This window comes from Stenella coeruleoalba (assembly GCF_951394435.1).
Source record: "Stenella coeruleoalba genome assembly, chromosome: 7".
In the NCBI taxonomy this organism is placed as follows: domain Eukaryota; kingdom Metazoa; phylum Chordata; class Mammalia; order Artiodactyla; family Delphinidae; genus Stenella; species Stenella coeruleoalba.
Window position 1 is genome coordinate 109,272,223 of NC_137153.1, and position 26,756 is coordinate 109,298,978.

General features: G+C 53.3%; 2 protein-coding genes across 8 annotated transcripts in view; one reads left to right on the plus strand and one right to left on the minus strand.

Annotated features, from left to right (window-relative positions):
• The window catches only part of LOC307189226 (protein CutA homolog), a 19,843-nt gene extending 18,615 nt beyond the window's left edge, over positions 1-1,228 (plus strand). For both annotated transcript variants that reach the window (XM_079927107.1, XM_079927108.1), the window contains exon 6: positions 1,102-1,228. In XM_079927107.1, the coding sequence (XP_079783233.1) occupies positions 1,102-1,204 (103 nt within the window). In that variant the 3' untranslated portion in view covers positions 1,205-1,228. The remainder of the gene's footprint in view (positions 1-1,101) is intronic.
• Positions 1,201-26,064, minus strand: PHF19 (PHD finger protein 19). Of its 6 annotated transcripts, none has more exons than XM_079927103.1 (15): positions 25,844-26,064; positions 23,226-23,426; positions 22,630-22,711; positions 20,117-20,212; positions 19,515-19,615; positions 18,697-18,845; positions 16,896-16,991; positions 16,079-16,147; positions 15,757-15,877; positions 13,464-13,531; positions 12,013-12,171; positions 11,308-11,395; positions 10,460-10,545; positions 9,381-9,476; positions 1,201-8,193 (listed from the first exon to the last, which is right to left on the minus strand). In XM_079927103.1, exons 2-15 carry the CDS (start codon positions 23,409-23,411, stop codon positions 7,851-7,853), a joined length of 1,740 nt encoding a protein of 579 aa, XP_079783229.1. In that variant the 5' UTR covers positions 23,412-23,426; positions 25,844-26,064; the 3' UTR covers positions 1,201-7,850. The 6 variants fall into 6 exon arrangements, with proteins under 6 accessions (XP_079783229.1, XP_079783232.1, XP_079783228.1 ...); XM_079927106.1 differs by having other exon boundaries at positions 7,828-8,193; positions 23,281-23,426; positions 25,844-26,043; XM_079927102.1 differs by lacking the exon at positions 25,844-26,064 and adding an exon at positions 24,587-24,670 and having other exon boundaries at positions 7,828-8,193.
• Positions 26,065-26,756: the final 692 nt, after the last annotated feature.

Consider the following 26,756-nt stretch of genomic DNA (forward strand, 5'->3'; position numbering starts at 1 on the left):
CGCGGAGTGGCTGCGCCCGTGAGCCATGGCCGCTGAGCCTGCGCGTCTGGAGCCTGTGCTCCGCAATGGGAGAGGCCACAACAGTGAGAGGCCTGCGTACTGCAAAAAAAAAAAAAAAAAAAAAAGTCTTATGCTGAATGCTATTCAGACCTACATACACTGAATTCTGTGTGTCTGCTTATAAAAACACATACACTGGTCTAGGTATCCGTGAAATAAGAAAATTCATTTTTCTCAGGCATTAGATAAAATTACCCAGCTTACTGCTAATGTTTAAGCACCTATACATACACATGTTGTGATTTAGTAAACATTCTATCTCATGAGAACTTTACAGTGCCTAATTCAGCAAAAAAGCAGCAGAGGATCATTACTCCTGTGTGACAGATGGGACCAGGGCCCAAGGCCTCATGTTTTCTCCATTTGGAAAGTGAAGAGAACTGGCATTTTGTGCCAGGACTAGGTGAGGACTAGGTGAAAGAAATGGGGAAAAGGGAGAGATTGCTGTGGGTTTGGATGGTCAAGGAAGATCCCTGGGGAAAGGTCAGTGGTTGAGTTGAGCCTTGAGGAACAGAGAGGCTTTTGATTTATCAGCAGGAACAGGGAGAACTTTCTAGGTGGAGAAGAGAATACAGAGGTACAGGGGAAGGGGGAGTTGTTTGCGGAAGGCCCAGTGATGAGTGAAGGATAGTAATAAAAACAGTAGCTAACATTTACTGAATGCGTACAGCGCCAGTGTACCAGGTATGTGCCTTATATACCTTGTCTCATGTAATCCTCAGCAATCCAGTCACAGAGGTACTATTTTTATCCCCTCTTTTGCAGGGCCTTTAGGGAAATTAAGTGATTTGTCCGTGCTTACATAGCTAGTAAGTGGCAGGCTTAGAATTTGAACCCATGTCTGTGAGACTCTAAAGCCGTCTGGCCTAACTCATCACTTGGTGACAGATGGGTAACAGGCGTAGGAGTGGTGGGCTGTGGGGCTGGAGTAGTGGGCTGCAGGCATATTGCAGAGGGCCTCAAGTGAGGCTGCCCAGTTGGGTTTTATTGCATAGGCTGACTAAGCCTGGTCACTCACAGAGCTCTGCTTTCTTTCCAAAGGTTGGTGCATCCTTTTGAAATCCCAGAGGTCTTCAGTCTTCCCATGGACCAAGGAGATGTGCACTATTTAAAGTGGCTGGAGGAGGGCATGGAGGAGGAATGAGTGGGGGCTTCTTGTGCCTCCTGCTGGCTGACTCTAACCTTCGTCAGCTGTTCTCTGGGGGAGGGGAGGCTTCTCTCTGCCCCCTCGCATCTCTGGATATCATGCTTTTGTCAGCACAGAGGAGTTAAGTAACTTGTGGAGGGTGAAGGCCCAAGGCTTCTGAGGCTGGAAGAGGACGCTGGGCCAGTCAGGCCAAGCAAGAACCCCGTGGATCTTGTCTCTGAGTGCATCATGCGTAAAGGTGGCTGGGGGTGGGAGGGCGAGGGTGACTGTGTATGGGGACCAAGGGGAGGCAGCAGTGAGGGTGAGGTTTGTCATCTACGTTCACTGAGCCTATATTGAGTGCCTAGTATGTTATTACTCTCCTGCCTCTCATGAGGAATGGACCTGTTGACCTGTCACCCAGAAGTGTGTGGGGCGAATGCCACCTTCTAGGGGAACTGGAAGTGCTCTATCCAAAAGCATGAATTGCTAATGGTGGAGTTTCAGGGACAAGCAGGATTTTATTTCTTCTAGCTAAAGATGGTGTTTGTTATTCCTGAGTCCTGAGGAAGTGGGACTGGAAGTGGGCTTCCTGAGTGCACGTAGCACTAGGGAGTATTAGGGCTTAGACATAGCCTCACGGATTGGGAGTAGGTCTTGACTCTTTCCTAGCCTGAAGGGGCAGACATCAGAAGGTTCTGGTCCCCTGATCAGTGGAGACATGGGTTCTGAGCCCACCATACTAACCTCTCCACTTGAGCATTGAAACTGAGCATCCTGAAGGAGGAAGAACCCAGGGGGACTGCTAGACAAGTGTTTTTCAGACTTGCTCCACAGAACCCCAGGGGTTCACAGAAGGTATCCTGGGGGCTACTCATACTTCAACCAGTGCAACTGTGCTTTTATTATTTTTATGTATTGAGCTAAGTTTCTGTTGTTAAAAGTTTGTAAACCAGTGGCCTAAGCCAGTCTCCATTTTATAGGAAAGGAAACTGAACTGCAATGAGGTCCAGAAAGTGGGTGGCAATGCTGAGTTACAGACGGGATAGCCAAGGCTGCTCACTCTGTCCGGTGCTCTCCTAAACCTGTTCCACAGGTGTCTTCTCCACGGGGAAGATCCCTGTGGGGTGAGAAGAGAGACCTGATCTAGGCTGCTTCCATGGCTCTGTCACAAGGTGACTCCGCTCTGGGGACACCATGGGCAGTTTGGGTGGGAGTCCACAGACATCTGCGGTATCCTAGGTCTTCCTTCTCAAGAGGGAAGGGTGTGTGGGAAGGGTGTTGCCAGCCTCTGGTTCTGACACCTTCTGTGCTTCTTGGACCTTAGTTCCTCCAGATATAAAATGAGGGAGGATCTGCAAGGACCCTTCCATGAAGACCATGTAGCGACTTCAGGCTGAGCCCCTTCCAAAGGTCCAGAGGATCCTGTTTGTGATAGTGGGGAGTTTGGTGGGCTGCCTCAGGAGAAGAAAGAAAATGTTAATGGTGATGTCCTTTTTTTTTATGACAGATGTTTCTGGTGCATGTGAAAATCTTGTGTAAAGTAAACCCTACCGAAAATGTACTGGGGACCCCAAATGGACTATCCGTATTGCTTTCACGATAAAGTCAATTTCTTGGTCTGGATTTCAAGGCCCTTCAGAGCCTTGTCTCAACTCAATTTTCCGTCCTCACCTACTCTGGCATGTGGGTGCTCCAGTGTGCTGTGCTGTTACTCCCGTGTTCAGGCCATCCCCTCTGCCTGATCACCCTTCTGCATGAGTGCTTAAGAAGCCTTCTTGGCAAGGGCTGGCATCCCTGGTTGGAAGGAATCTCTCCTGCCTTGATGTCCTGTTATCCTTGTGTGTCACAGTCAGTCTCCTGTTTCTAGACTGTGAGCTGCTCGAGGTGAGGGATATGTTTGAATCCATTTGGTCTCTTGCACTGGGTTTGGCAGATAATTTCCTGAATTGATGTTTCAAGGATTTGAATAGCTAAAGCTTTCTCTATGGTCCACAATTACTTCCTAATTTATGGAGTTGGCAAAAATCCAACTTTTTTTCCTTCAACTTTTTTTAGGTGGGACTAATTCCAAAGGAGGTTTTTCTTTCTATCTCTGGCCTTCATTAGTTCATTTTCTGTGCTGACTGTGCATTGAAAACTGTTTCTTGGTGGCCTTCCTTTGTGACAGTGTCACAGCTGACTATAGGCAATAGGAGAAGACAGGGACAAGACACCAGCTGTCTCTGCCAGGTACTGCCCTAGGTTCTTAACATTATTTTATCCTTACAAGTCAGTGTTATCCTCATTTTGCAGTTGAAACCTGAGGTCAGAGAGCAGGAGACACTTAAAAGTAAATGGCAGAACTAGGCTCCTAACCCAAGGCTCTGATTCTAAATCTGATGCTCTTACTGCCTCTTTCAAAGAGGTTGGGTGTATCCCTTTGTAGGCCAAAGATCCAGAGAACCTGCTGTAGCCAACTCTAAAGGAAGAGTTATTCGCTCTGAAAACGTGTGGTAGTTGGTGTTGATATATTGCATTACTTCTCCCCACAGATCTGGATGTTGGTGATAATATCTTCAATTCTGCAGATGAGGGAACGGATTTAGAGGAGTTTAATGGTTAGGGTCTGTGTGACTCCAGCTTACATGGTTTGGCCACTACACCACATTGTCCTCCCAGATGATGCTGTGGGAGCTGGGGCTAGGACCTTCATCAGGGTTTCCACGCGGGAATTCCTTCCCAGCATTTCTCAGGAAACTTATGTTTTTTGATCCCAGAATCCCTGGGAGAGGAGAGTCAGTTGAGGAAATGTGAAAAAGTATTAAAGTTTTATCCGTGAACACTAAAGCTTAAAAGCATAGAGACGTTGCTGGTTTGAGGGACTCCAGCTTCATCAAATAAAAAACTAGAGCAAGAAATGCTAACATAGAGTTGAAGACTAAGAGAACCAGGACAGGAGCATGTAGAAAGATGGTTTCCACCGAGTCAGTCTTGCCTGTGATTGTTGGCACCTCATAAGAGTGTGTGTCTAGCCCTGTCTGCCGCAAACTGTGAGTTATTCTTGCAAATAAGATAAGTTTATACATGTAGTGTACTTTATACAAATCCTATGAGCAGTGTTCCAAGAAATAAGCTTTGGAAGCAAAATAAATTCTTAATTTGGCAATTTTGACACATGATTCTGTATACTCCTAACCTTGTTAGGATATTTGAATGTTACGTTATTTGAATACTATCCAATAATGTTCCCTGGTGTTTTCCAGTGTTTAAGTATTCCCTAGAGGCTGTAGTTTTCTCTAAATTCTACTAAGCTTACTATTCCTATTTGTTAATTTTTTTTTTTTTTAGATATCTGTAATAACGGGGAAAGTATGAAGAATGTTCACAGTATTTTAAGAATAAGTTATGATTTGGGGAATTTTTGAGAATTCTGATTTCTTGCTCCTAAATTCTAAACGTAGATAGATATGTGTTGTAAATTTGTGAACACTAACGTAGACCACACAGGAACAGCAGGGACTCCCCAGCTCAGGGAGACCACTCACCTCAGGAGGGTGTATAGGGCTCTTCACTGTAGAACTTGGACTAGAGCCCAGATCTCTGGATGCTTGGTGCCGTTCACTTTTTATTCCATTACGCTGATTTCAGCCCAGAGAATAATCCCATCCTCTACCCCGCCCTAGCTCCAACTGTGGTTTTGTTCCAAGGGCAGTTATAAAGTTGCAGCAGAAAGAGTGGTAGGAAAAAGCGGGAGCCGTAGTTAAAGAAGATTTTTAAGGGCAGACATTAACACTTGGGGTTTAACATGCTACACTAACCTCTGAAAACAGAGTTCAGTTGAACTCATAGCCTTCAGTTCCCTGTAGCTTTTTCCTATCCCTTCATGCTGCCTCTTGTTCTCTCTCCAAACTACCCCCGATTTAGAGAAGTTTATTTAAGGTGGTAGTCCATCACATTTGTATGTGAGAGGGCTCCCTCAGTATCTGCGGTGCTGAATACAGCGGGGATTCTCCCAGGCATGTGAAGGGTGAGGAACTGGAGCAAAGGAACCTGACAAAGTGGTGCAGGTTCCAACCAGCAGAGCCAGGCCAGGAATGCACTTCAGATTTCTACAACTGTGTGCTTGCAAACTCTGAACGAAGTTTTACAGTGCCTGTGCTTAAGCATCTTCGTAGGGTCGCATTCTAAACCCAGTCCCCAGCTTTCACTTCTCTGTGGCCCTCAGCAAATGTTTTTTGCCCCCATGGGTCAGGTACTCACAGAAAAAAGGTTCCACATCCTTCTGGTGGCAAAGGTGAGAATATTGCTGAGAGAATGTGGTGGTGGTAGGAGTGGCTCAGTGGCCAGAGAGAGGATGGGGTCTCACCATTCCTCTTCACCTTCCAGGAAACCAGAGCTAATTCCTCCTGGTACCCAACAGCTGATATTTCACTAGGGGAATGACAGGCAGTTTTTCAAAGTGAGCCTTTAAATTGTAAATCAGACACATTAATTATAATTTTAATATAACAAATGTTATTAAAAGCAGCAATTCAAAACCATAAATCTTTTCGAAGGTGCACAGGGTTATGATAAGGTCAGTTGGCAGTAATGCAGCTATTTTCAGGTATGAATGAAATGCTGGGGTGTGGAGTCAGTGTGACCTTGCCAGGCCTTACACTGACCTCCAGGTGAGGAAGACACTGTCTCCCCCCGTCCTCCTCTTCAAGGCCAGAGCCTCTGGAGCTTGAGTAGAGGAGGTGCAGGTCCACTGACAGGCTGTGTTCATCCTGCACTTTCTCAGGAGCCTGGAAGGCAGGCCTGGGAGGCTGCTGTGTTCTCTGGAGCCAGGCAGGAGGCACCCGGTTAGGTCTGGCCCCGTACTTCAGGCGGTTGGGGGCTGCCTTCTCAGCTCCCCTTCCACCTGGCCCCAGTTGCGGGCTTCAGTGGCAGCAGCTGTGGAGCTGAGAAGGGAGAGAACTGGGCCCAACCAGCTTGTTCCTGCCTGGACCATGCTGGGAAGCAGAAGGAAGTGGGTGGGCTGTGTACAGGAGGTGAGGTCCCAGTTGAAAGGCACTGTTGGGGCTGAGGTTTGAGGCAAGGGGCATCTGAACTCTCTCAGGGACCCCCCTGAATGCCCACAGATGGGGAGGGGTCAGCCTAATGGAAAAACCAGCTCCAGGCCTGCTGCTCTCAGCTCACTGTTCACCCCCCTTCACCTTGCAGCCGGCAGCCTCCAAAACCCAGCCGAGCTGGAGGCCACAGCAGCAGTTGGCAAGGATGGTCCCCATCAGGTAACACCCCTCGCCCCAGTCAAGGCACTTCTTTCCAATCAAGTGAGTCAGTTTCTAATACCTCTGGAAGCAGCAAAAATGAGGGGTCTCCTCCCCCTCCCATTTTTGGTCTCCCTCCAGGTGGGTCTGAGTTTTAATGTTGGTTCTAAGAACTCTATGTATATTCCCACTGACAAAGGCTTCCCTTTGAGGGGACTTAATGACTCAGGCCCTTTAAAAAAATCCCAACCTGCCCCAAAAGTGATTGTCAATTTCAGAACGGGGCAGGGGATAAGGAAGAGGGTATGAGTCCCCCGTGCCTCCCTCTAGGGTCGCAGCTGGTTCACGGGCAGGTGCTGGATGTTCACAGTGAGTTGCAGCACATGGCCCCCAGAAGAGAGCCAAGGAAAAGCCAAGGGCAGGAGCCACGCTGGCACCCTAAGGAATGTGTGGGTGTGTGTGGGGGTGTGGGTGTGGTGTGTGTGGTGTGTGTACACCTGGAGGCCGGGGCCCGTGTGTGTGCCTGGAGGTGAAAGCACACATGCAGATGGAAGCTTCTGCGTGGGGGGGTGAGTCTGCGGGTGGGAGGCAGAGGAGACAGTCTGAGGTGTAGCAGGACACGGCTTCCTTTCCTTCAGCCTCAGGTTTGCGAGGCCAGGCCCAGCTCCATGGTAACAGAGAGGGATGTAGCCAGGGGAGGGAACACGGGTCTCAGAAGCTGACGCCTGCAGCCTGCACTCTGGGCCTTAATAACTGGGCTCTGGTGCTGGTGCCTTCGGAAGCAGAGGCTGAGTCTCCTCACGCCTCAGATCCTGAGGTCCCAGGGCCTCTGCCACACAGGCTTTCCAGAGGCATTCTCTCTCCCACCCTCACCACCTCTTCCCAAGGGCAGAAGGAGAGGCGGGAAAGTGAGAGGGAAAGGCTCCTCAAGGCATCCTCTTACCCACCTTCACCCAGTCTTTCTCAAAGGTTTCTGTTCTCATGATGTGGTCCCTGGGATGGGTCAGGTGTAAGGATGTCCAGTGGAGGGTTGGGTGTGTAAACACACACACCCAAAAGGGGAAGGAAAGGTAAAGGGACGCACTGGGGACAAAGACTCGGGCCTCAGGAACAGCCCACAGAGCCAGCAGGACACTAATTCAGAGGAACAGGTAAACAGTTTGAGGGAGTGTGTGGAGACACTGAGAAGTAGCCAGCGGGACCTCAGAGACACAGGCAAAGAGGTGGTGAGCCTGAGGGGGCCGGAGAGCAGAACGGGCACAGCGGAGGCACAGCCCTGGCAGGCAGGCGGGCAGGCAGGGCTCTGGCCAGGCACTTGCAGCTCCGTCTTGCTTCCCTCCCCCACCCCAGCCTGGAGAGAACTGGGGAGCCTGTGGCTTCCGCTGTCTCTCCTTTGGTTTCCAGGACTGCTGGCATCCTTTAGGGGCTGGTCAGTAAGGGGTAGTCCCTTCCCACTCCACCAGGTACTGAACCTTGCCCTCAGGCGTGACCCTCCGAGCCAGCACCTGGTACTTCTCCCCACAGGCTAACCGCCCGGCTGCGCCAAAATAGTTGGTGATGGATGACTTGAGGTGGGACAAGGACGAGTCATCTTCACTGATGCTCTCGAACGTGTGGCTGTCGATGCCCTCGTCGGGCCGCTCAGGGCCTGAGGCCCCCTCTGCGCTGCTGTCGGAGGGGCAGCGTCCACCCAGCTCGGCCGCCCGCCGCTTTGCCCGCAGTGGCATGTACGCTTTGGCTGCCAGCTTCCTCTTGCGGCTGCCCACTGTCCGTCTGTATCGGAAGGGGAGGAGGACGACGACGGGAATGAAACGGGATTATCCCACCAAGTCCCTGTCCCTGAGCACTCCGGGCACCAGGCCCTGGGCACCGATGATCACCCTGGATCCCTACAACAGCCCTGAGGAGGCTCCAGAGGAGAAACCACCAGCCGGGGAGTGGCAGAGCCCGGATTCAAACCTAGGCGTGTCCAGCTCTAAAACCGTGTTTCTTACGCTGAGGAGCTCAGTGTGGCCTGAGTCCGGGAGCACCATCCTGGTGCTTCCTGCAGCCGTGCAGTGCAGAGGCCCTGCTTACTCTGCCTAGTCGGTCACCTGGACTCACTGTAGCCGGAGGCGGCATGCAGGGGTAGGGACGGGGAGGCAGACATGTGTCCCCCCCTCTCCTCCCCTCTCCCCTCCACAGGGGCAGAAAGAGGCGGAGCGGGGGAAAGAAACGCACACACAAAAGAAGAGGTACACGGTCACGGATACTTAGGAACAAACCAAGACCCAAAGAGCTAGTGAGAACCGAAGAGAGAAAAGAAAACACAGAGGCAACAGCAGAGAAAGACAGAGATGTTTGGAGACAAGACACGCTTCAATGGGCATTACATCGATACTTTAAATTCTACTTTTTGCAAGGGCCTCAAGTATCCTAAGTACAGTTAAAAGAGCCTCAGTTAAAAAGTTGTCTGTGTGCTTTGCAGCACCACCCTCCTTTTGCTGCTGAGGACCAGCTGTTGCCAAGCAGGCTGTACCCTCAGCTAGGCCTCCAGGGATTTCTGTGCCCTCTCCTAGTCCTTATACTTTGCAGGATGCCATTTCCCCTCTCCCAGGCTCTTTTCCTTAAACACCCACAAGACAGACACCAGGTTCAGACAGCCAAGAACCAGGGTCAGGGGACCCTGCAGTCAGAGGCACAGACATTGCAAAATCATGGCAAGCAGAGGCCAAGAACCCCAGAATGGAAGAACCCTGGATCTGAAACTGCCCAGCAAGAGGTGTCACATAACCTGTAGCAGGCTAAGAGGAGCAGCCCGAATGCCCACAACTCAGAACCGGAGGGTCCCAGACCCTCACGCACTTAAGGGCGGCCAGGTCCTGAGACTCAGATGCACAGAGTGAGCCACACATCCCAAAGGGGGTTGGGGGTTCTGGGGGGAGCGATGGAACTTGAATCCATCGTGCTGGGAAGCTAACCTGGAGTCGTAGGAAAGGCTGGTGGAAGCGGAGCCAGAGGTGCTGGCAGCATCAGTGGAGTCCACGTCGGAGAAGAAGGTCTGGCCTGAGCTGGCGCTAAGAGGGAGGAGAGGGTGAGCCAGCCGCTGATCCTCAGCGCCCCTTGGGACCTCCCCGTCATCTCCTGGTCCCTCTCACATGCATCCTTCGTCCCAGTCGAAGCCACCTTCCCACTGAGCTTCCCGCCACCACAGCTGCAGTGGCACCTCCTCTCTCCTGAACATTTCCTACCCATCCAGCCTTCAGAGTCCAAGGAGTCACAAAAGCCTTCCCTGACCACCCTCCCCTGGCACTGACATAAACACTGTGACAGTCATTAGAGATGATAATCACCATGATCCCAGACACTCGTGCAACACTGTACAGGCCGGGAGTGCTTTCGTGTACAGGATTTTGAGTCTCATAACAACCACGCAGGAACAGGTGAGGAGGTTCAGAGAGGTTAAAGAATTTTGCTAACGTTACACAGATGGCAACTGGTAAGTAGGGGCCGGAGCCCAGGCCTGACTGACTGAAGCCCTTGCTCTCTCCTCCATGCCCACAGGAAAGCACGAAACGACCTTTAATAGTTCTGGAAATAAAACGATGGATGCGGCCCCTCCCCTTGTGTGTACCAAGCACGAGGCTCTGTGGGAATACACAAGGAGCATCCGCCACAGCCTGGGGAGGGTTAGGGAAGGCTCCCTGGAGGAACGTGAATGTGGGGTGATCACAGCAATTTTGGTGTCAGGCGTGAGGCAAGGAGAAGTGGGAGAGGTAGGGAGGGCCGGGCTAGGCAGGCCTTGAGCGCTGCCCTGCGGAGCTGTCCCCGGGAGCCCTGCAGGCTTACAGCATGGGTGTTAGGCTGCCCTAATGCAGACAGACCTTTCAGGCAGCCTTCTGCAATGCGGACCCTTTAACTCAGTGACCCCAGGGGAGCTTCCCTTCCCTCCAAAGGCTCTCTGCTCCACATCTTCCATAGCTAGAGGAATGGTGGTCTCCCTGCTTGGTTCCATCCCAGGCTCCAGAGCAGACCTCTGTGCCAGGTCCCTCACTGTTACCTTTTTAAACTCTGTATCTCATCCAGCGTGAAGTCGAATATGCTGGCTAGGTGGTGGTTGGTGCTCCAGGCCGAGGTGAAGTCACTCTGTGGACACAGGGAGGAGGGGCGGTCAGCCGGCAAGCATCACTTCCGCCTCACAGCACCCTCCTCCCCGCTGAGGGCCGCACGGGCTGCACGGGGCCAGCTGGCCTTCTGAGGGTCAGACTTGTCCCTTCCTCTTTTTTCCAGTCCTGACCAGGGAGCCAGGTCATGTCAGTTCTAGTCCTGGCTCTGTCTCTGGCCGGTTGTCTGACTGTTCGATCTCTGGGCTTGAGTTACCTCAACTGCAAAAGGTGGGTAATAACCCCTTCTGAGCTTCACTCTTAGGAGGTGTCAGGGAGCGTGGCAGAATGGAATGACAGTTGTGAAGGTGCCTTATAAATGGTCCATTGGAGACACGGCTAATGTTACTGCCCACAGCGAGGGCCTCAGTGAGGATGCAGGGCTACTGAAGAAGGCAAGAATGCTCTGGAGCTCTGGTTCTGGGCTGGGCTCTGCCACTGCCTGAGGTGTGACCTCAGGAGGGTCACTGCCCTCCTGGGCCCTCAGTTTCCCCACCTGGACAGTGGAGGCAAGGATATTACCTGCCCTTGCCCAGCCCCGCTCTGGGTTCTTGGGAGAACTTGGGGAGATGAAGGAGGAGTCTCGCAGTGCCTGGCCCTTCCTTGTTTAACCAGCTGTAAAAGGATCCTTTCGGGGACGTGGGAGAGTCCCCTGGGCCTGGGGGACTTAGTTTTCTGCACAGGAATCCCTAGTATGTGCTGACCCTGAGTGTGAAAGTGGAGAGTGAGAAAACGAGAAACTAACACTGGGGATAGCATCTTCCAGCAAAAACTTTGATCTTTTTCTTCTATAAACTCGCCTTTTCTGCTGCTGGAAATCATGAGGCAACAAACTGTGGAGACAGAAAAGGGAAAGGGTGGCCCAGTCAGAGCCTGAAGGCCCAGAGGGTGGCCCCGAGGGAGGAGTGGCTGGGCAGGGGTGGGGTCACAGCGTGGGAGTGGGCACAGGCTCTCCTTTACAAGGAGACCTGGGGAGGCGGCGGGGGGGTCCTCTGGGGCAGCAGGTGTGTGAGGGTGGTGGGGTATAGTGGGCAGGCAGGAGAGGAGGTGCCTCTCCTGCCTCGGGCATCCAGGTGCTCTGCCCCTCACCCCCCATGCCAGGAAGAGGGGGCTGGGCTCAGCCGGGAGCGCTAGGGACCCCTTACACACTGACTGCCCCTTGACCTCTGCCTCAGCCCTAAGCCAGCAAGACTGGGTCCCGTGATCTGGCTTTCCCTCCAAGCGAGGCCACAAGGGGCTGTGGCTGAAGGAGCGGGAGCGTGGTATCAGGTCCCGGCTCAGCCACTGACTGGCCGGTTCAGGGTGCCTCCAGCTGGGACTAACTGGCTGGAGGCCTGCCTTGATCACTTGGATGCCACCACACAGCCCATCGGAGGGGGCTGCAGCTGGAGCCGGGAGCAGAGGACCCGAGGTCGGCTGCGGCCCCGGCCCAAGGGCCCCAGGCACTGACCCAGGCTTGCTCTTTCCTCTCTTACGCAGCTCAGAGGCGCCGTTCTCAGTGGGCACCAGGCCCTTGTCGGGCAGCAGCTTCCCGGGGGGGTTGGGCGGGACGCGGATGCGCAGGCGGAAGATGCACTTCTTCTTCTTGATCTCCTTGCCACAGAGGAACCTGGGGGTGGGCAGGGAGAGGAGAAAGCTCTGGAGCCTGTCCGTCCATCCTCCTGGGGAGGAGAGTCAAGTGTTAAAACCTCCCTCTCTGCCTCCCCGGACCCAGAGTGGCCCGTGGAGACACTGATTCCTCGAAGCCTGTGGGATCAGGGGCTCCAGGTGGCGGCCGAGAACGCAGCCGGCGGCTCGTCCCCGTGCTTCCTTGTCTTGTGTGTGGCTCTTGCTGCTCCTCCCTTTTCTTCTCTGCCTCAACCAGCCCCAAGGCCTCTGCCTACAGGAAGCCCTCCTCCAGCTCCCCGTGGAACCCTGTGGTCAAAACACTGCATTCCACACCACTCTGTTCTCTGCTCTCCCCAAGGAGACTGAAAGCACCTCCAGGCACTTCCCTCACCCTTTCATCACTGGCTGAGCTGCCATGAGGCTGCAGAGGTGACTTAGCCACAGTCCTACCCTCAGGAGACCGTCCACAGAGAGGTCAGGAGGCCCCACGTACTCAAGTAGAGGGCTGTGTCTGGGCCCCAAACCGTGACAAGATGAAAGAGAGAGTGGATAGTTCTGTCTAGAGATGTCTGGGGAGGTTTCACAGAAGCAGGGACCGTGTCTTATTCACGGTGTCCTCAGTACCTACACAGGGCTGACACAGAGCAGTTCAATAAATAGTCATTGATGGAACAAATGAATGAAAGGCATCAAGGAGCATCCTAGGTGAAGAAAGAGTGTGAGCAAAAGCACTGAGTAGGAAAGCAAAGGGTTCAGAATGGCTGACGCCCAGAATAGATAAAGCAAAGGGTCCGTGGCAGAAGGTATGGGCAGGGTCTGATCATAAGAGGCCTTGAATGCCATGCTAAGGAGCTTGGGCATTCTCCGTGGTGGTAGCGAGGGGCATGCCAGCCGTGTGTTCTGAGAAGAACTCAGCAGTGTGGATGGGCAGACATGGGCTGGGGACAGGTGGTGAATCCGTGCTTCAGTGCCTGGCCCAGAACCACAGATGGCTACTGCAAGGGAGACCTCAGACAGCAGCGGGCCCTCAGAGAGCAGGGGTTTCAGCCCCCTATGGAGCTGAGTCCAGTATCAAAATGTGTCTGGCTGCTGGAGTGGTCAGGGGAGGCATCCCAAATGAAGTGGGTGCTCCCTGATCTTGAAGGACGGGTAATATTCATATAGTCAAAGAGAAGTGGAGGGAGACCCAGGTGGGAGCATAGCTTGTGCCAAGGTTATGAGGTAGGAAGACGCTTTAACTGAAATCCAACCTGTCGGGGGGCCCACAGCACTCCCTCCCTTCCCTGCACGCACCGGCTTTTATAACTGTTCAGAGCGTTGAGGAGATGCGGTCCTCGGTCCGTCACGGGGGTGCTGGTGAGCTACGGGGGAGCAGGGCAGAGGACAGTCAGACCTGGCGCATGGCATCTGAGAAGACCTCAGCCCCTGCCCCCACCCTCCCCTCAATCTCCTGATGCCCCGAGTCCTCCAGGCGAGGACCACTGACTTGTTCCATGATCTCAGACAAGTCTTTTCACCTCTGAGCTCACGTCCCCATCTGTAAATGAGGAGCGTAACTCCTGTCCTAAATGTATCAAGAGGTTTAAAAATGTCCATGCCCTTGACCCAGTAATGCTGCTCCGTGGAACCTGTCATACAGACATGACACACAAATAAAGCTTTATGTACAAAAAAGTTCACCGCCTCATTTTCCTAATGATGGGAAAGAAACTACATGCCCAACAGGAAAGAAACAAGCAAGTAAACTATGGTGGAAACCATGCAGCCATGAAAAATGCTGATTAAAAACTCTTTCATAACATGGAAAAGTATTTATGATATAATGTAAACTGAAAAAAAATGACTTAAAATTGTATATACTGTCTGTTTTGTATACAGATTCATTTGTATTATTTTTTAGATTCTACATACAAGTGACATAATATTTGTCTGACCTATTTCACTTAGTATAATATTCTCTAGGTCCATTCATGTTGCTGCAAATGGTAATATTTCATTCTTTTTATGGCTGAGTAATACTCCATTGTATATATACACCACATCTTCTTAAACCAATCATCTATTGATGGGAAATTGGGTTGTTTCCATGTCTTGGCTATTGTAAATAGTGCTATGACCATTGGGGTGCAGGTGTCTTTTCGAATTAGAGTTTTCATCTTTTCTGAATATATGCCCAGGGGTGGGGTTACTGGATCATATGGTAGCTCTATTTTTAGTTTTCTAAGGAACTTACATTCTGTTTTCTATAGTGGCTGCACCAATTTACATTCCCACAAACTTACGGTTACCAAAGAGGAAAAGGAGGGGGAAGGGATAAATTAGAGGAGTATGGGATTAAGAGATACACACTACTATACGTGAAATAGATAAGCAACAAGGATTTACTGTATAGCACAGGGCGCTATATTCAATACCTTGTAATAACCTATAATGGAAAAGAATCTGGATAAAATATGTGTGTGTGTGTATGTATACACACACACGCACACACACACACACACACACACATATATATATGACTGAATCACTGCTGTATGCCTCAAACTAACATAATATTGTAAATCAACTATACTTCAATAAAAAATTGTAAATGCCGTATAATCTAAGCCCTATAAAAAGAAAAACAGACGTAAATGAGAGGCTTGAACTCTGTGCACCTGTGTGTGTTAGCAGTGGACGTTTCTGAGTGGTGAGATGCAGGAGTATGGATGGTTTTCTTTGAAGTGTACTTTCTTATACTTTTTGGTACTTTGAAAATTTTCTACCAGGAACATGTATGAGTTTTTTTTTAATAAATCAGGAAAAAATTATTTAAAAATCCCAGCTCTACCTATCTTTAAGGGCTTTATAATATGTATGCCTTTTGTAAATTATCAAACACTGTAAACGAAGATGTTACTATATGAAGAACTTCTGCCAAGCATAAGGTTACTTTAAAAAAAAAAGCCCTATTTCACTAAAGGATTTGGGGCAGTCAGCAGAGATGACTCACTCTGGATGTGGTGGAGAGGATTCAGAGGCTGTCATTAAAGGGTGCATGGCCCTGCCGTGGAAGTGGTTGGGGAAGCCCTGGCTCAGTTCTCTACCTCTGACATCCTGAAAGTCTCTGGTTTGTGACTTCACTCCGTAAATCCCAGTTCCCAGACCCCTGGTGATCTCTTCTGCTATTCAGAGTACGACCGGCAGAGGGCAGGCCCACTTCACTTTCCATCCTAGCCAGGTAATCTGGAGTGGGTCACACAGCTCTGTAGGGAGATCTCCTCCAGCCAGACTCGACCCCCAGCTCCCTACAGCTGAGCTGGTGAGGCCCTAACCCACCCACTACCAAAGCCTGGGTTAGGAAGCTCCTTGCAGGGAACAGGCTCAGACGCCTGGACTCAGAGATGCAACGGCTCAAAGGCTCTGGGTCTTTGTCCCCACTCAGCAGCCCTCACGGACAGCCAGCGTTCCTGAAGAACTGTGCTCAGAGACCCAGATCCTAGTGCGGCGCCATGTGGCCCTGGGCAAACCTCTCACCTCTCTGGACTTAGGGAACCCCACTGTGGAACGGCTTCTCGCCATTCTGACGTCCCACGGTCTCGCATACCTTGCCAAGCTGCAGGAGCTCCCAGTGGTGGTTGACAAAGGCCAGAATCTCCTCAAAGTCAAAGTACTTCTTCTTGCTCTGCACCCCCAGGTTGTAGAGGGCCAGGTGAACCACATCGACCCTAGGCAAGGGTGCAAGGAGGCAGGCCCACAGTGAGCTGGCAGCCTGTGCAGCCAGGGCTGGAGCATCCTGGGTCCAGGCTGAAGGGCAGGGGCAAGGCTGGGACCTGGTGGCTGGAAATGGAATTGTTCCCGGAGGGAGGAGGGAAGGGAGAAACTGGGAAGGGACAGGAGTGGGCCTGGGCCAAGCCCCACCCTCTCACCATCGCAGGGGCAACCTCTCGATGTACTCTGGGCCCTGGTTGCACACGGAGCAGAAAAACAGGTAGAACCTGTGGGTGGGTGAAAAGGGGGCCTGTGGTAGGAGGGGCTCTGACACCCGACCCTGGTCCAGTGCCCTCACCCCCACCTCCCGCCTGCTTTCCCAGAGTCAGCATTGTCCTCATTCCCTCTGGGGAGGGGATAAAGATGGGGCAGAACAGGGACCAAGAACTACTCCCCTACCCCTTCTAACCAGTACCTCAAACCCTTTCCCAAATATCACTGCCCTGGAGGGTGGCTGAGTTCTGAGTGAGCTGAACTAGGCTGGGCTGCAGGGACCACCCTCTTCCCCTCTGCCTGACACACACACACACACACACACACACACACACGCACTCAATCACAAACCACGTGAGACACCAACCAAGACACACACAGTATCCTGTTTGACACACATAAGCCTTCCACTAGCTTAGCCCCCTTGGTTAGAGGCCAGATCAAGTCATCCATTTCCCCCACTGCCTCCTCCAACAACCCCGGTCAGGGCTGGGGCAGGGCCTGTGTCTCTCCCCCTTCCCCAGACACTTGAAGCGTCTGGGGCTTAGGGAAGGTGGGGCTGCGACTGGGGATGTGGCCCAGAGTGTCCCTCTACTGGGAAGGCCTCCTTACCCTGAGCTGCCTCTGTAGACAGGGACACGCTGTCCCAGCCCCCCACTGGGGGTCTGGGGCTTGGCAGGCAACCTGAAGGAGTTGCTGCAGCTGCTGCCCCCATCCCCCCACCTCGCCCCCAAGGCTGAGCCAGACCAGATTAGCACCTACCGGTCTCCGAACATCATGGGCTCATTGAGACACTGGGTGCAGGCCTCGTGGAACCACTGCCTGCACCGGTAACACTGCAGCATCCGCAGGTACCATCTGGAGAGCCAGAGGAGCCAGGGTCAGCCAGGCCCACACTCCCAGCCAGGGATCAGCCTCAGCAACCTTTCCCAACACAAACTCGCCCTCCAGCGGGGGGAAGGGAAGAGAACTCACAGTTACTGAGCACTGGGCTGTGCCAGGGGAAGCCCTGGCAGCAGGGCTTAGGCTATATCATTTGATCTCACCGTCTGGTCAAACATGGGCCGCTGACCACTTTACAGGTGAGTCAGAGGTTAAACAGATTGTTCAAGGTCACTCAGGAGGCAAGTGGTGGATGGTGACTCAAATCCTGGCCTCCCTGACTTCAAAGCCCACGCTCTTTGTGCCACACTGGAGCCCCCATCTCTGGTCTGTGCCTCACACACTGCTTCCCAAACACTACTGTTGGGGAAAGGTTTGCCCTGGAGACTTCATGGGAGAATAAAGGCTCCTATAAGCCCCTCACCTGGTAATGTATTTACCCTATGACAACCATTCAACAACTACTCACTGAATAAGAATGAAAACCAAAAAGGTGCTTTCTTAATTAACAGTCAATGCTTTGTTCACACCTTGTCAGGTGTGGTCCTTGGACCACCAGCATCAAAATCACCTGGGGTCCAGGTTAAAATGCAGAAGATTCCTTGACCCGTTCCAGGCCTACTCAATCTTTGGGATAGCCCCCGGGAAACACACTTCTGACAATCACCCGAGCAACTCTGCCCAGTAAGCATTGAGAACCACCACCTCAATGCTGCAAAGGTCTCTATAAGCATTTCTCCATCTGTTATCCCAAAGGCCTCAACACCCACGGAAGGATGATGGGGCCGAGGTTATTAATCCCACTTGAGAGATGAAGTACTTCAAGTGATTTGCCCAAATCACCCGGCTACGTCGTAAGCACAGCCTCCAGACCCCTAGTGCTTGTCAGCAGAACTTGGGGATGAGACTCAGGACTTCAGGGTGAACTGGAGGCTGTTTCCTGAGGGCAGAGGTTCCATCTCTCACTTCCGTGGTTCCTCCCACAGTGTTGGTGCAGTCAGCCCAAGGGAACAGGCTCAATCGGCCATGGCTGCATGGAGGCCCAGGCCACAAGGAAGAATCAAAGACTCCCATCCTACATATAGTCAGGGTGAGAACCCCCTCCACAGCGTCCCCAAGGTATTCCCCCCAACCCCTGCTTGCACACCTCCAGGGAAAAGGACCTTCATAGCTCATCAGCAGCCTGTCTCATTGACTCTGGCAACGGAAAGGTTTATCTCCACGTCCATGCACCAACAGTAACAGCTCACAATTGTTAAAGTGCTTACCAAGAGCCAGGAACTGTGTGGGCCTTTACGTGAATGACCTAATTCACACACCGCTCACAACCACCACGTCACGGGAAAACTATGATGAGAACTGAGGCTCAGGGGTAGCACAGCTCTAAGGGGCTGGTTGGACACTGGGGGCCAGTCTGGTAACCACTCTTCAATACTGCCTTCTTTTCCACGGTGCCCCAAGAGAACAACCGCCACTCCCCTGCACCCCGCTGCGGAGAGCGCTAGCCCTGTGCTCTCGAGCCCCGCGCGCGCTCAGGTGTCATCCCCGAGGCCTGAAGGAGGATACGGGCTCTTCCATGGGGGTCTGGCTGCCGCAGCCAGCCGCGCCTACCCCGCTTCCCTGGGGCCCCGCCCCGCGCCCCGCCCCTCGGGGAGGCCCCGCCCCGCCCCCGCGGCCTTACTCTCCCGGCCCGCCGCAGTAGCAGTAGCATTGCTGCTGGTTGGTGCGGTGGGGCGAGTCCCACTCCAGCTCCTCGGGCTGGTAGGACAGCACCATCTTCACAGCCTGCAGGGTCCTGGCGATGGCGCCCTTCTTCAGCGCGCCGCCTTTCTGCGGGAAGATGAGGGCCCGGGTTACCCGCGGGGGTCCCGGTTGGGCCACACATGGCTCCCTATCAAGGCTAATGCCGACCAGGTGGAACAAGATATTGCAATGTAGTCAGAAACGCACAAAGCCTCTTCTCATCAACCCCAGATCCATCCTCTCTCTATCCCCAAGGAGCTGCATTTTCAATAATATTAATAGTAATAAGCACAACAATAAAAGTAACAATAATAACCAACACATATTGAGAGTGGGCGCTTATATGGATTTTCTCTCTTAATAGTGATTTCTCACTATTTGTTGGGGGCCTCCTACTCCTGACACCAAACCTGTATCCATTTAAAGAGTACTTGTTTTCTTTTTTTTGGCCGCACAGCATGTGGCATCTTAATTCCCCCACCAGGGATCGAACCCGCACCCCCTGCATTGGAAGCGCGGAGTCTTAACCACTGGACCACCAGGGAAGTCCCCAAACCTGTATGCATTTAACAACCAAGGAAACAGGCTCAGGGAGGCTAAGGAACTGCACAAGGACATACAGCTGATTAAGTGGCAGTCTCTGTCTGCCTCCAAAGCCAGGCTCTGTGACCAGGAGTGAGGCCCGAGCCCAGGGGGCCTCTGGGCTTCCAGACTGGAGGATGGGGAGAAGCAGGGTGGGAAGGATGGAGGGCTCACCCGCACAGCCAGCGCAAAGATGCAGCGTCGGCAGAACCAAGGTGTGAGCAGGGGCCGGTCGGCACTGCCCGCTATGGGGATGTGGCACTGCTGGTGGTAACCTATGGCAAAGGAGAGGGGGTGAGTGCCCACGAGGAAGCAGTGGCCCGAGGCCAGTCAGCCCAGAGGCGGCAGGCTGGGGAGGGCTGCGGCAAGTCCTAGGAGCTGTGTGCCTGCCAGCTGCCAGGGGACTGGCTGGTCACGCTCACCAGGCAGCCAGGCTGGTGTCCAAGCAGGCCACTAAGAGCCAGCATTGGCCCACGGCGGGAAGCACCAAAGGTCTGGCTTCAGCCTCTGTGCCCCATCTCTCCTACCCATCCTCTCCACCCACGGGGGCTCCAAAGTGCATAACTTCTCTCACTTTCCAGAAGCCCCAGCTTTCCCCAGGGATCACCTCCCTGGGCCCTCTTTCCCAGAGACTGGCCCCTTGTCACTCTGGAGCTCCAAAAGAAACAGGAAGCCAGCTAAGGCCCCAATGGTCTGAGGCGACGCAGGTCCCGAGCCAGCGGGGAATGGGGACCCACAGGTCTGGGCCTTCTCCATGCCCTGCTCATCACACTCACCCAGGCCACACTTCCCACAGATGAGGATCTCATTCAGTGGTCCTGATGTCTTCCCCAGGCAGATGTTGCACTTGGGTTCCTCTCCTGGAACACCAGCTGAAAGAACGAGGCCCTCTAGGGTCAGGTCGGGCTCACAGGAAACAGCAGTTTTAAAATTACATTCCAGGTGCTGAGCCTCTACTGAGTGCTGGGCCCCGTAGGCCAACTCACTGAATCTCCCCAACCAGTCTGAGCTGCCTATTCCCATTAGCCCATTCTAAAGATGGGGAAATTGAGGCTCGGAGAGGTTAAGTCCCACGCTCAGCTGGTAAGTAGGAGGGGGGGATTCAAACCCGCAGCTAACTGACATCACATTATTTGTCCTTTTCACCGTGTCATGCTGCCTCCCCTGCTTAATTTAACTTGATTTGTTAAAGTATTTTATGTTAAATAATTTAAAAAAAAATTTTATTATGGAATAATAACAGAATGTTATAATGAAACTCCACGTTCTTATCAACAATCATGAACTCACGGCCAATCTTGTTTTGACTATATTCCCACTCACTTCCCCCCCTCCTGTATTAAATATTTCAGTACGTATCGCTGAAAGTTCAGGACTCCAAAAAAAAAAAATAACTACAGCACCTTTATTGCACCTAAAAATTAAAAATAAATTCTTAATATCAACAAATTCAGTTAGTGTTCACATATTCAATTGTCTCAAAAAAGTCATAACAATTTTAAGTTTGATCAATTGCTTTTAATCTACAGTTTCCCTCTCCATCTCTCTTTTTTTCCTTTGCAATTTGGCGTTGCTGAAGAAGAAATATGTATTTATGACTGAAGGGTTTGAGTGAATAAAGTAAGATACATTTTGATGTGTGTTTCTGTCTCATTTCCCCTAGCAGACGGAAAGTTCTGTAAGGGCAGAAAAGGTATCTGTTCATCTCTGTGTCCCCAGGACCTCTTATGGGGTGTGGCACATAACACGTGTTCAAGACATGTTTGTTGAATAAATGATGTCTTGCCTCTTATCCCTGAATATGCTCCCAGGAAGGCGGGACCCACTGTGGGTCGCAGTAAGTCTTCACTGGCTTAATGAAGTGATGGATCAGTAACTATAGCGTGCTCAGCCTTATGCTCTAATCTTGGGCAACCCCGGAGGGCTGCTGTCCTACCTGTGAGGAGCAGTGATCTGGCTGGGGAGCCACACGGTGAGCACTGCAGCACCTCCTTAGTGCCTGGCACACAGTGGGCCTTCTATTCATGGTGTGCTACTTCGATCCATGGTTTGGACTGTCTTTCCTCACCAGCTGGCTCCTTCTGCTTTGAAAAAGAAGGTAGCCCAGGAGAGGAGACCCTCGTTGCTTTGGATTTTTAAATAATACCTTTAGGGTGAGAGGGGCTTGGAGAAGCATCAGCCTGTATTAGCCACAACGTCTTGGAGAAAAAGGCAATTTGGAAGCTCAACTAACTGGCTGGGTTCTGTGGCCTCTGCTTGGCAGGCTCTTGAAATCATCTCTTACGGTAACAAATTCTTCAGAAACAGCCTCCCTGTAACTCAGCAGCACTGGGCTAAGCATTTAACCACACTGTGAGGCCAGTACGTTCAGTCTCCTTTTTCTCAGATGAAGAAACAGGCTCACAGAGGTTATGTCACTCACCCAAAGATATGCAGCAGTAAGTGGCAGAGCTAGAATATCTTGGTCCGAGGAATACTGGACCCTAAAACCTGCCTCTTCCCCACATACCGCCATGTCGGTTCTCCTGTTAGAGCATAAATGGCAAAAAAAAAAGTCTCTTCTCTCACGGTAACTCTGACTGGTAGTGGCTGCTTGGAGCTCCATGTTGAAAATATGCAAGTGTTGTGATTGATTAGTGATGTCTGTCATGTACATGGCAAGGAAGAAAGGTGGCAAGAATGCCCCCAATCTGTCATCTCTGTAAGACAGTATCAGCTCTCTGAGGGCAGGAATGGTACCCAACCCAGCTCCCTTTCAACTCTGAAAACTGGCCTAGCTCCATCCTGGTAAGTCCATCATCACCTTGCCTGGTTCATATCTGCTTGTTTGGTCTTTCCCCCATGAAGAAAGCTGCCTCCCTCGTTTTCTTACCATGCTGACAGGGGACACTGTGCTTATATCGAAAGGTGACAATTCTGATTGCCTGGGCCCTTCCCTGTTCCCTAGCCCCAGAGTGACCCAGAGCTTTGGGCAGCAAGGAAGCAAACACAGGCCTGGGACCCAACCCTGCTCTCCCAGCACCTCCCTGGGCCACTTTCTCCATCTGCCTGCCTCCCTCATGAGTAGGAGTACTCAAGGGGATGACAGATGTTACAAGTGTGTTTCCACATAAATGTACAGCTGGTAATCCGATCAGCGTCTCAGGTGCACCTGGGGCTCCAAGGACAAGGCCAGTTGCCAGAAGTTAGAGACAGAAGGCGAGAAGGAAAAAATGGAGGGAGAGGCGGAGAGAGGATCGGGGATTGGGCTGCGGGGCGGGGGGGTGCCTGAAATCACAGGAATACTCACCATGCTGTATGTCCTTCCACAAGACCCAGTATTTGGAGTTATCTTCAAAAGTTACAAGGCAGCTCTGCTTAGAACTGCTGACCTGGGGCAGAGAGAGGGAAGGGCAGTGTGAGACAGTAGCCGGGGAAAAGCCACTTGAACACGGTCTTCCTCTCCCATTTCTGTCCCCACAGGTCAGAGGCTTTAGACCTCTCCTTGTGCTGCAAAAAGGAAAGCCAGGCTAGAAGGGGAAGGAGGATGGCAGTTCCGGAGGTAGTGCACACCCACTCACTGGAGTTGTGCAGTCAGGGACTGGGGGACGGCAACTTGGCGGGAACGCCAAGGACAGAACAGGCCAGGTGATCGTCTGTGGTCCTCTCCAACCTGACTTTATTTTGTTTTGTAGGCTCACAGAGCACTTTTCTAAAGATGTTGGCCCTAAGGATGGCACCTGCCTTTGCAGGCTCCGCCTCCTTCCACTTTCAGTTTGGAGCATAAGAACAAGGCGGGAATTTCCCAGCAGTCTCCCAGCCTCCATCACTGGTCTGAGGCCAAGACCAGAGGATGAGCAGAGAGATGCTGAGCCTGGGAACTGGGGCCAGGAAGGAAAGGTTTACCCTCTTGATCTTCCCGAGATAATACAGTCCATCTGTCCACCGGCACAGCACATACTGGCCCTCTGTCAGCTTGGACATCAGGTCTTTGAAGTTGTTCTTGGCTTTTGCCAGGGCCCCCTTGTTGGGGAGGTGGCTGGTGGCACCATAGGAGTCCCGAGTCCCTGGGTCCAGACCTCGATTCTCCATCAGCTTCCACTGACACTGGAAGAGAAAGAGAAAGGGGTTTTTACTCCTTACTTCAGGAGAAGGGGAAGGAAGGAAAGAAACAACCATTTATGTAACCTGTGCTATGTGCCAGACGCGTTTATCATCTCACTGGATCCTGCTGACAACGCTGTGAGGGAGGCATTATTATTCCCATTTTACCAGTCAGGAAACTGAGGTTTGGCAAGGGGAAGTGGCTATGGGGTCAGAGGCAGAGTCATGGTCCATAATCAGGCGAGCTGATTCTAAGTCCTGCTCTCTCCCCACCCATACCATGCAGCCTTCTAAGTAGAAAGGCTCTCTCAACCAACCACGGAGCAAAATCTCCCTGCCCAGTGGGGCCTGAACCTCACTCCCTGGCTTCACAGCCAGAGGTTTTATCCCTAAAGCAAACACACTCTGTGTTCTCTGAGTGGAGGACCTTCTCCAGGGGGCAGCGGGAAGTTCTCAGACCCCTGACCCCTACCCTGAGAGCTGGCCAGAGAAAACTCACCTGGAGAGGGAAACTCCTGGGTGGCTTGTGAACTGGTATAGACTTGGCCATCTGTGTCTTCTGCAATCTCCTTTTCTGTTCTCAATTATGGGATGATTTAATGGACACCAATTCTGGGACATTTAAACTCACTTATGCTTTTACTCAGATGCAAACCGGCTCCAAGCAGTGAAGTCATTGCCATGCCAACCTCTCCACATCTGTCTCTCACCATCCTACAAATGTGCCGCTCCCATTGCTTTCGCTGCTTCCTGCTAATGGTACTACTATGGTCCCCAGACCCCCAAGCATCTTAGACTTCTCCAACCGATCAGCTGCCACAGCAGCCAAGCACAGTGGCCTCTGGCAACCCACTCCTCTCTTCCATCCCCCTGTCCTGGTCTGAGTTCAGGCCTCACCTTGCCTGGGCCATTCATTCATTCAAGAACTGTTTCCTGAGCCTTGTGCTCACTCACCTATGCTGGGAACCTGGGATTCGGAATGGAACCACCAGCGCCCAGTGTTAAACAGGCCACTCCCTGTTTCCTGCCTCCCCACCAGACTCTTCCACAGGGCCCTCAATTCCCATCTTCTTATTCTCCCAGAAACCTTCTGTGGCTCCCCAGTACCTTCAATGGCATTCAAAGCACCCCCCACGGCCCCCTCCTCCTCAATCTGGGCTCACCTGGCTCCAGGCCCCTCCACACACTCTCCACTAAGCCAAAAGCACAGCATCCCTCTGTTCCCTGCACCCGCTACTCTGGTGCCCTCCTTCTCTGCCAAGGCGCTGGGCACCTGGTGTTATGATTACCTGTAGACAGGGAGAGAGTCCTGTGTTTTTCCCTGTAAGTGTGTGTGTACTCCTGTGAGACTGTGTTTGATGTCTACAGCCTTATGTCAGTGAGCATATGAAATGGAATACATGTGTGTGCATGTCAAGGGCCCTAGGGCAGGCAGGGCCTTGCTGGGGTCTTCACTCTCCAGATGGTGGCGCGGCCACGTCCCCTCTTGCCTCCCCCCCCACCCCCGCCCCCGCCCCTCCCCCCCCATTCCTCTCTTTTCTCCAGGGCAGAGCGCGCAGGCACCGGGCAGGGTGTGCAGTCCAAATCTCTGCCTTCTCCCTGCCACCTGGCTCCCGGGCGCTGCAAGGTCCCTGCCCAGGCCCGGGCCCGCGGCAGGTTCACAAACTGACACTTCCTCCCCCGCCGCGCCGTTGGGAGCAGGCCCGGTCGCCGCACCCCCCCTGGCGGGGCGGGGGCCCTCGGGTGGCGGCCCCCCCAACCGCGCCTCCATCCTCCCGGAGCGGGCCCCCGCGGGCTGTGATTGGCTGATTCAAACCCATCTGCAAAGAAATGCCTGTTTGCGGGTTCCCGTCGGCGTCCAGTTCAAATCCGCGGCACCCGGATCGCGGGGCCGGGCGGGGGCAGGAAGCGAGGATGATTCATGCGCAGGGGCCTCTCCCAGGGCGGCCGTTGGCTTTTTAAAAAGGGTGTTTGGGAGGGGAAAAAGCTTGCAAAAGTACCCCCTTCGGGTTCAAGCGCTCCTCTCTTTAGTCGCTCCGACGCCAAGCCTCCCCCATCCCAGTCCTGCCGCAGCCTGACTTCGGACGTGAGCAAAATCCCAAACGCCCCCGTCGGTCTCCAAGCCACCCACCCCCCGACACACACAACAGGAAAAATAAAGATTTTAGGCACAGGACTAGCGACCTGTCACACACGCCCCCCAAAGGCTCGGGGATCCGGGCGGGGCTCCCGCCACCCCGCGGACACCGTTCACCCCTCTCCACCCCCAAGGCGTGCGGCTTCCCAGGACTCCAACGCCCCCGGAGGCGTCTGACCCGCCAAAGTTCGGGAAATTTCCAAAAGAGGGATGATTGCAGGGAAAGGCGAGTGTGGCGGGGAGTCCCCCGGCCCGGGCCGTCAGCCCGCAGCGCTGAACTTACCGCGAGGCTGCGTGTCCGCCGGTCCCACTTGGAGTCTGGCCACCAGGCGCATCGGCGGCGGAGGTGGCTGCGCTCGGCCCGCGGCTGCCCGGCCGAGTGTCCGCCCGTGGGGCCGGGGTCGGGGTCTCGGCGGGGGCGGGGCGGGGCGGGGGCGCCGCGGGGAGGAGGGGGGGCGGAGGAGGAGGGAGGGGCCGGGGCGCTCAGGAAGGGGCCCCCCGGGCGCGGGGCGCCATCTTTTTCGCGTTTTCCCGCGAATTATTGACGTCTCGCTTATGTAATTAGCGGGGGCCGCGCCGGCCTCGCCATTGGAGCCCGCGGCCGCGGGGCCCCGCAGCACCGCCCGCCCGCCGGCTCGCCCACTCCCGCCCCCGGGCCGCCCCCGCGCCGCGCCCCGGCCTCCGCCCCCGCCCCCGCGGGCGCGCATCCTCCGCCGCCACCGCGCGCCGGACGCAGACAAGCGGCGCGAGCGCACACGGACGCGGAGCCTGCACCCCGGCACGACCGCCCGGCGGAGGCGCAGGCACAACGCGGGCACACGAGGAGGCGCGCGCGGCACTCCGAGCCGGCACACACTTGTTGAGGAAACACAACTCTGCGCGCGGGGCACAGACGTCAGCTGGCACAGACACACAGCGGGGAGGTGCAGATACACACGGACTCCCTGCGTAGACACAGACCTAGAACAACCCAAACGGGATTCGCACAACAGAACACACAAACATCCTGCACTTGCGGTGTAGAGAGCACACACAGAAACAGATCCACAATGCGCACGGCACAAACACAAATTCACAACACATGATACACACGACACAACACACAATAAAGAGGCAATTACAGAGTATGGACATAGATACATAGGAGAGACACACCGTGTACACAGCACGGACACACAACAAAACATACACATAAA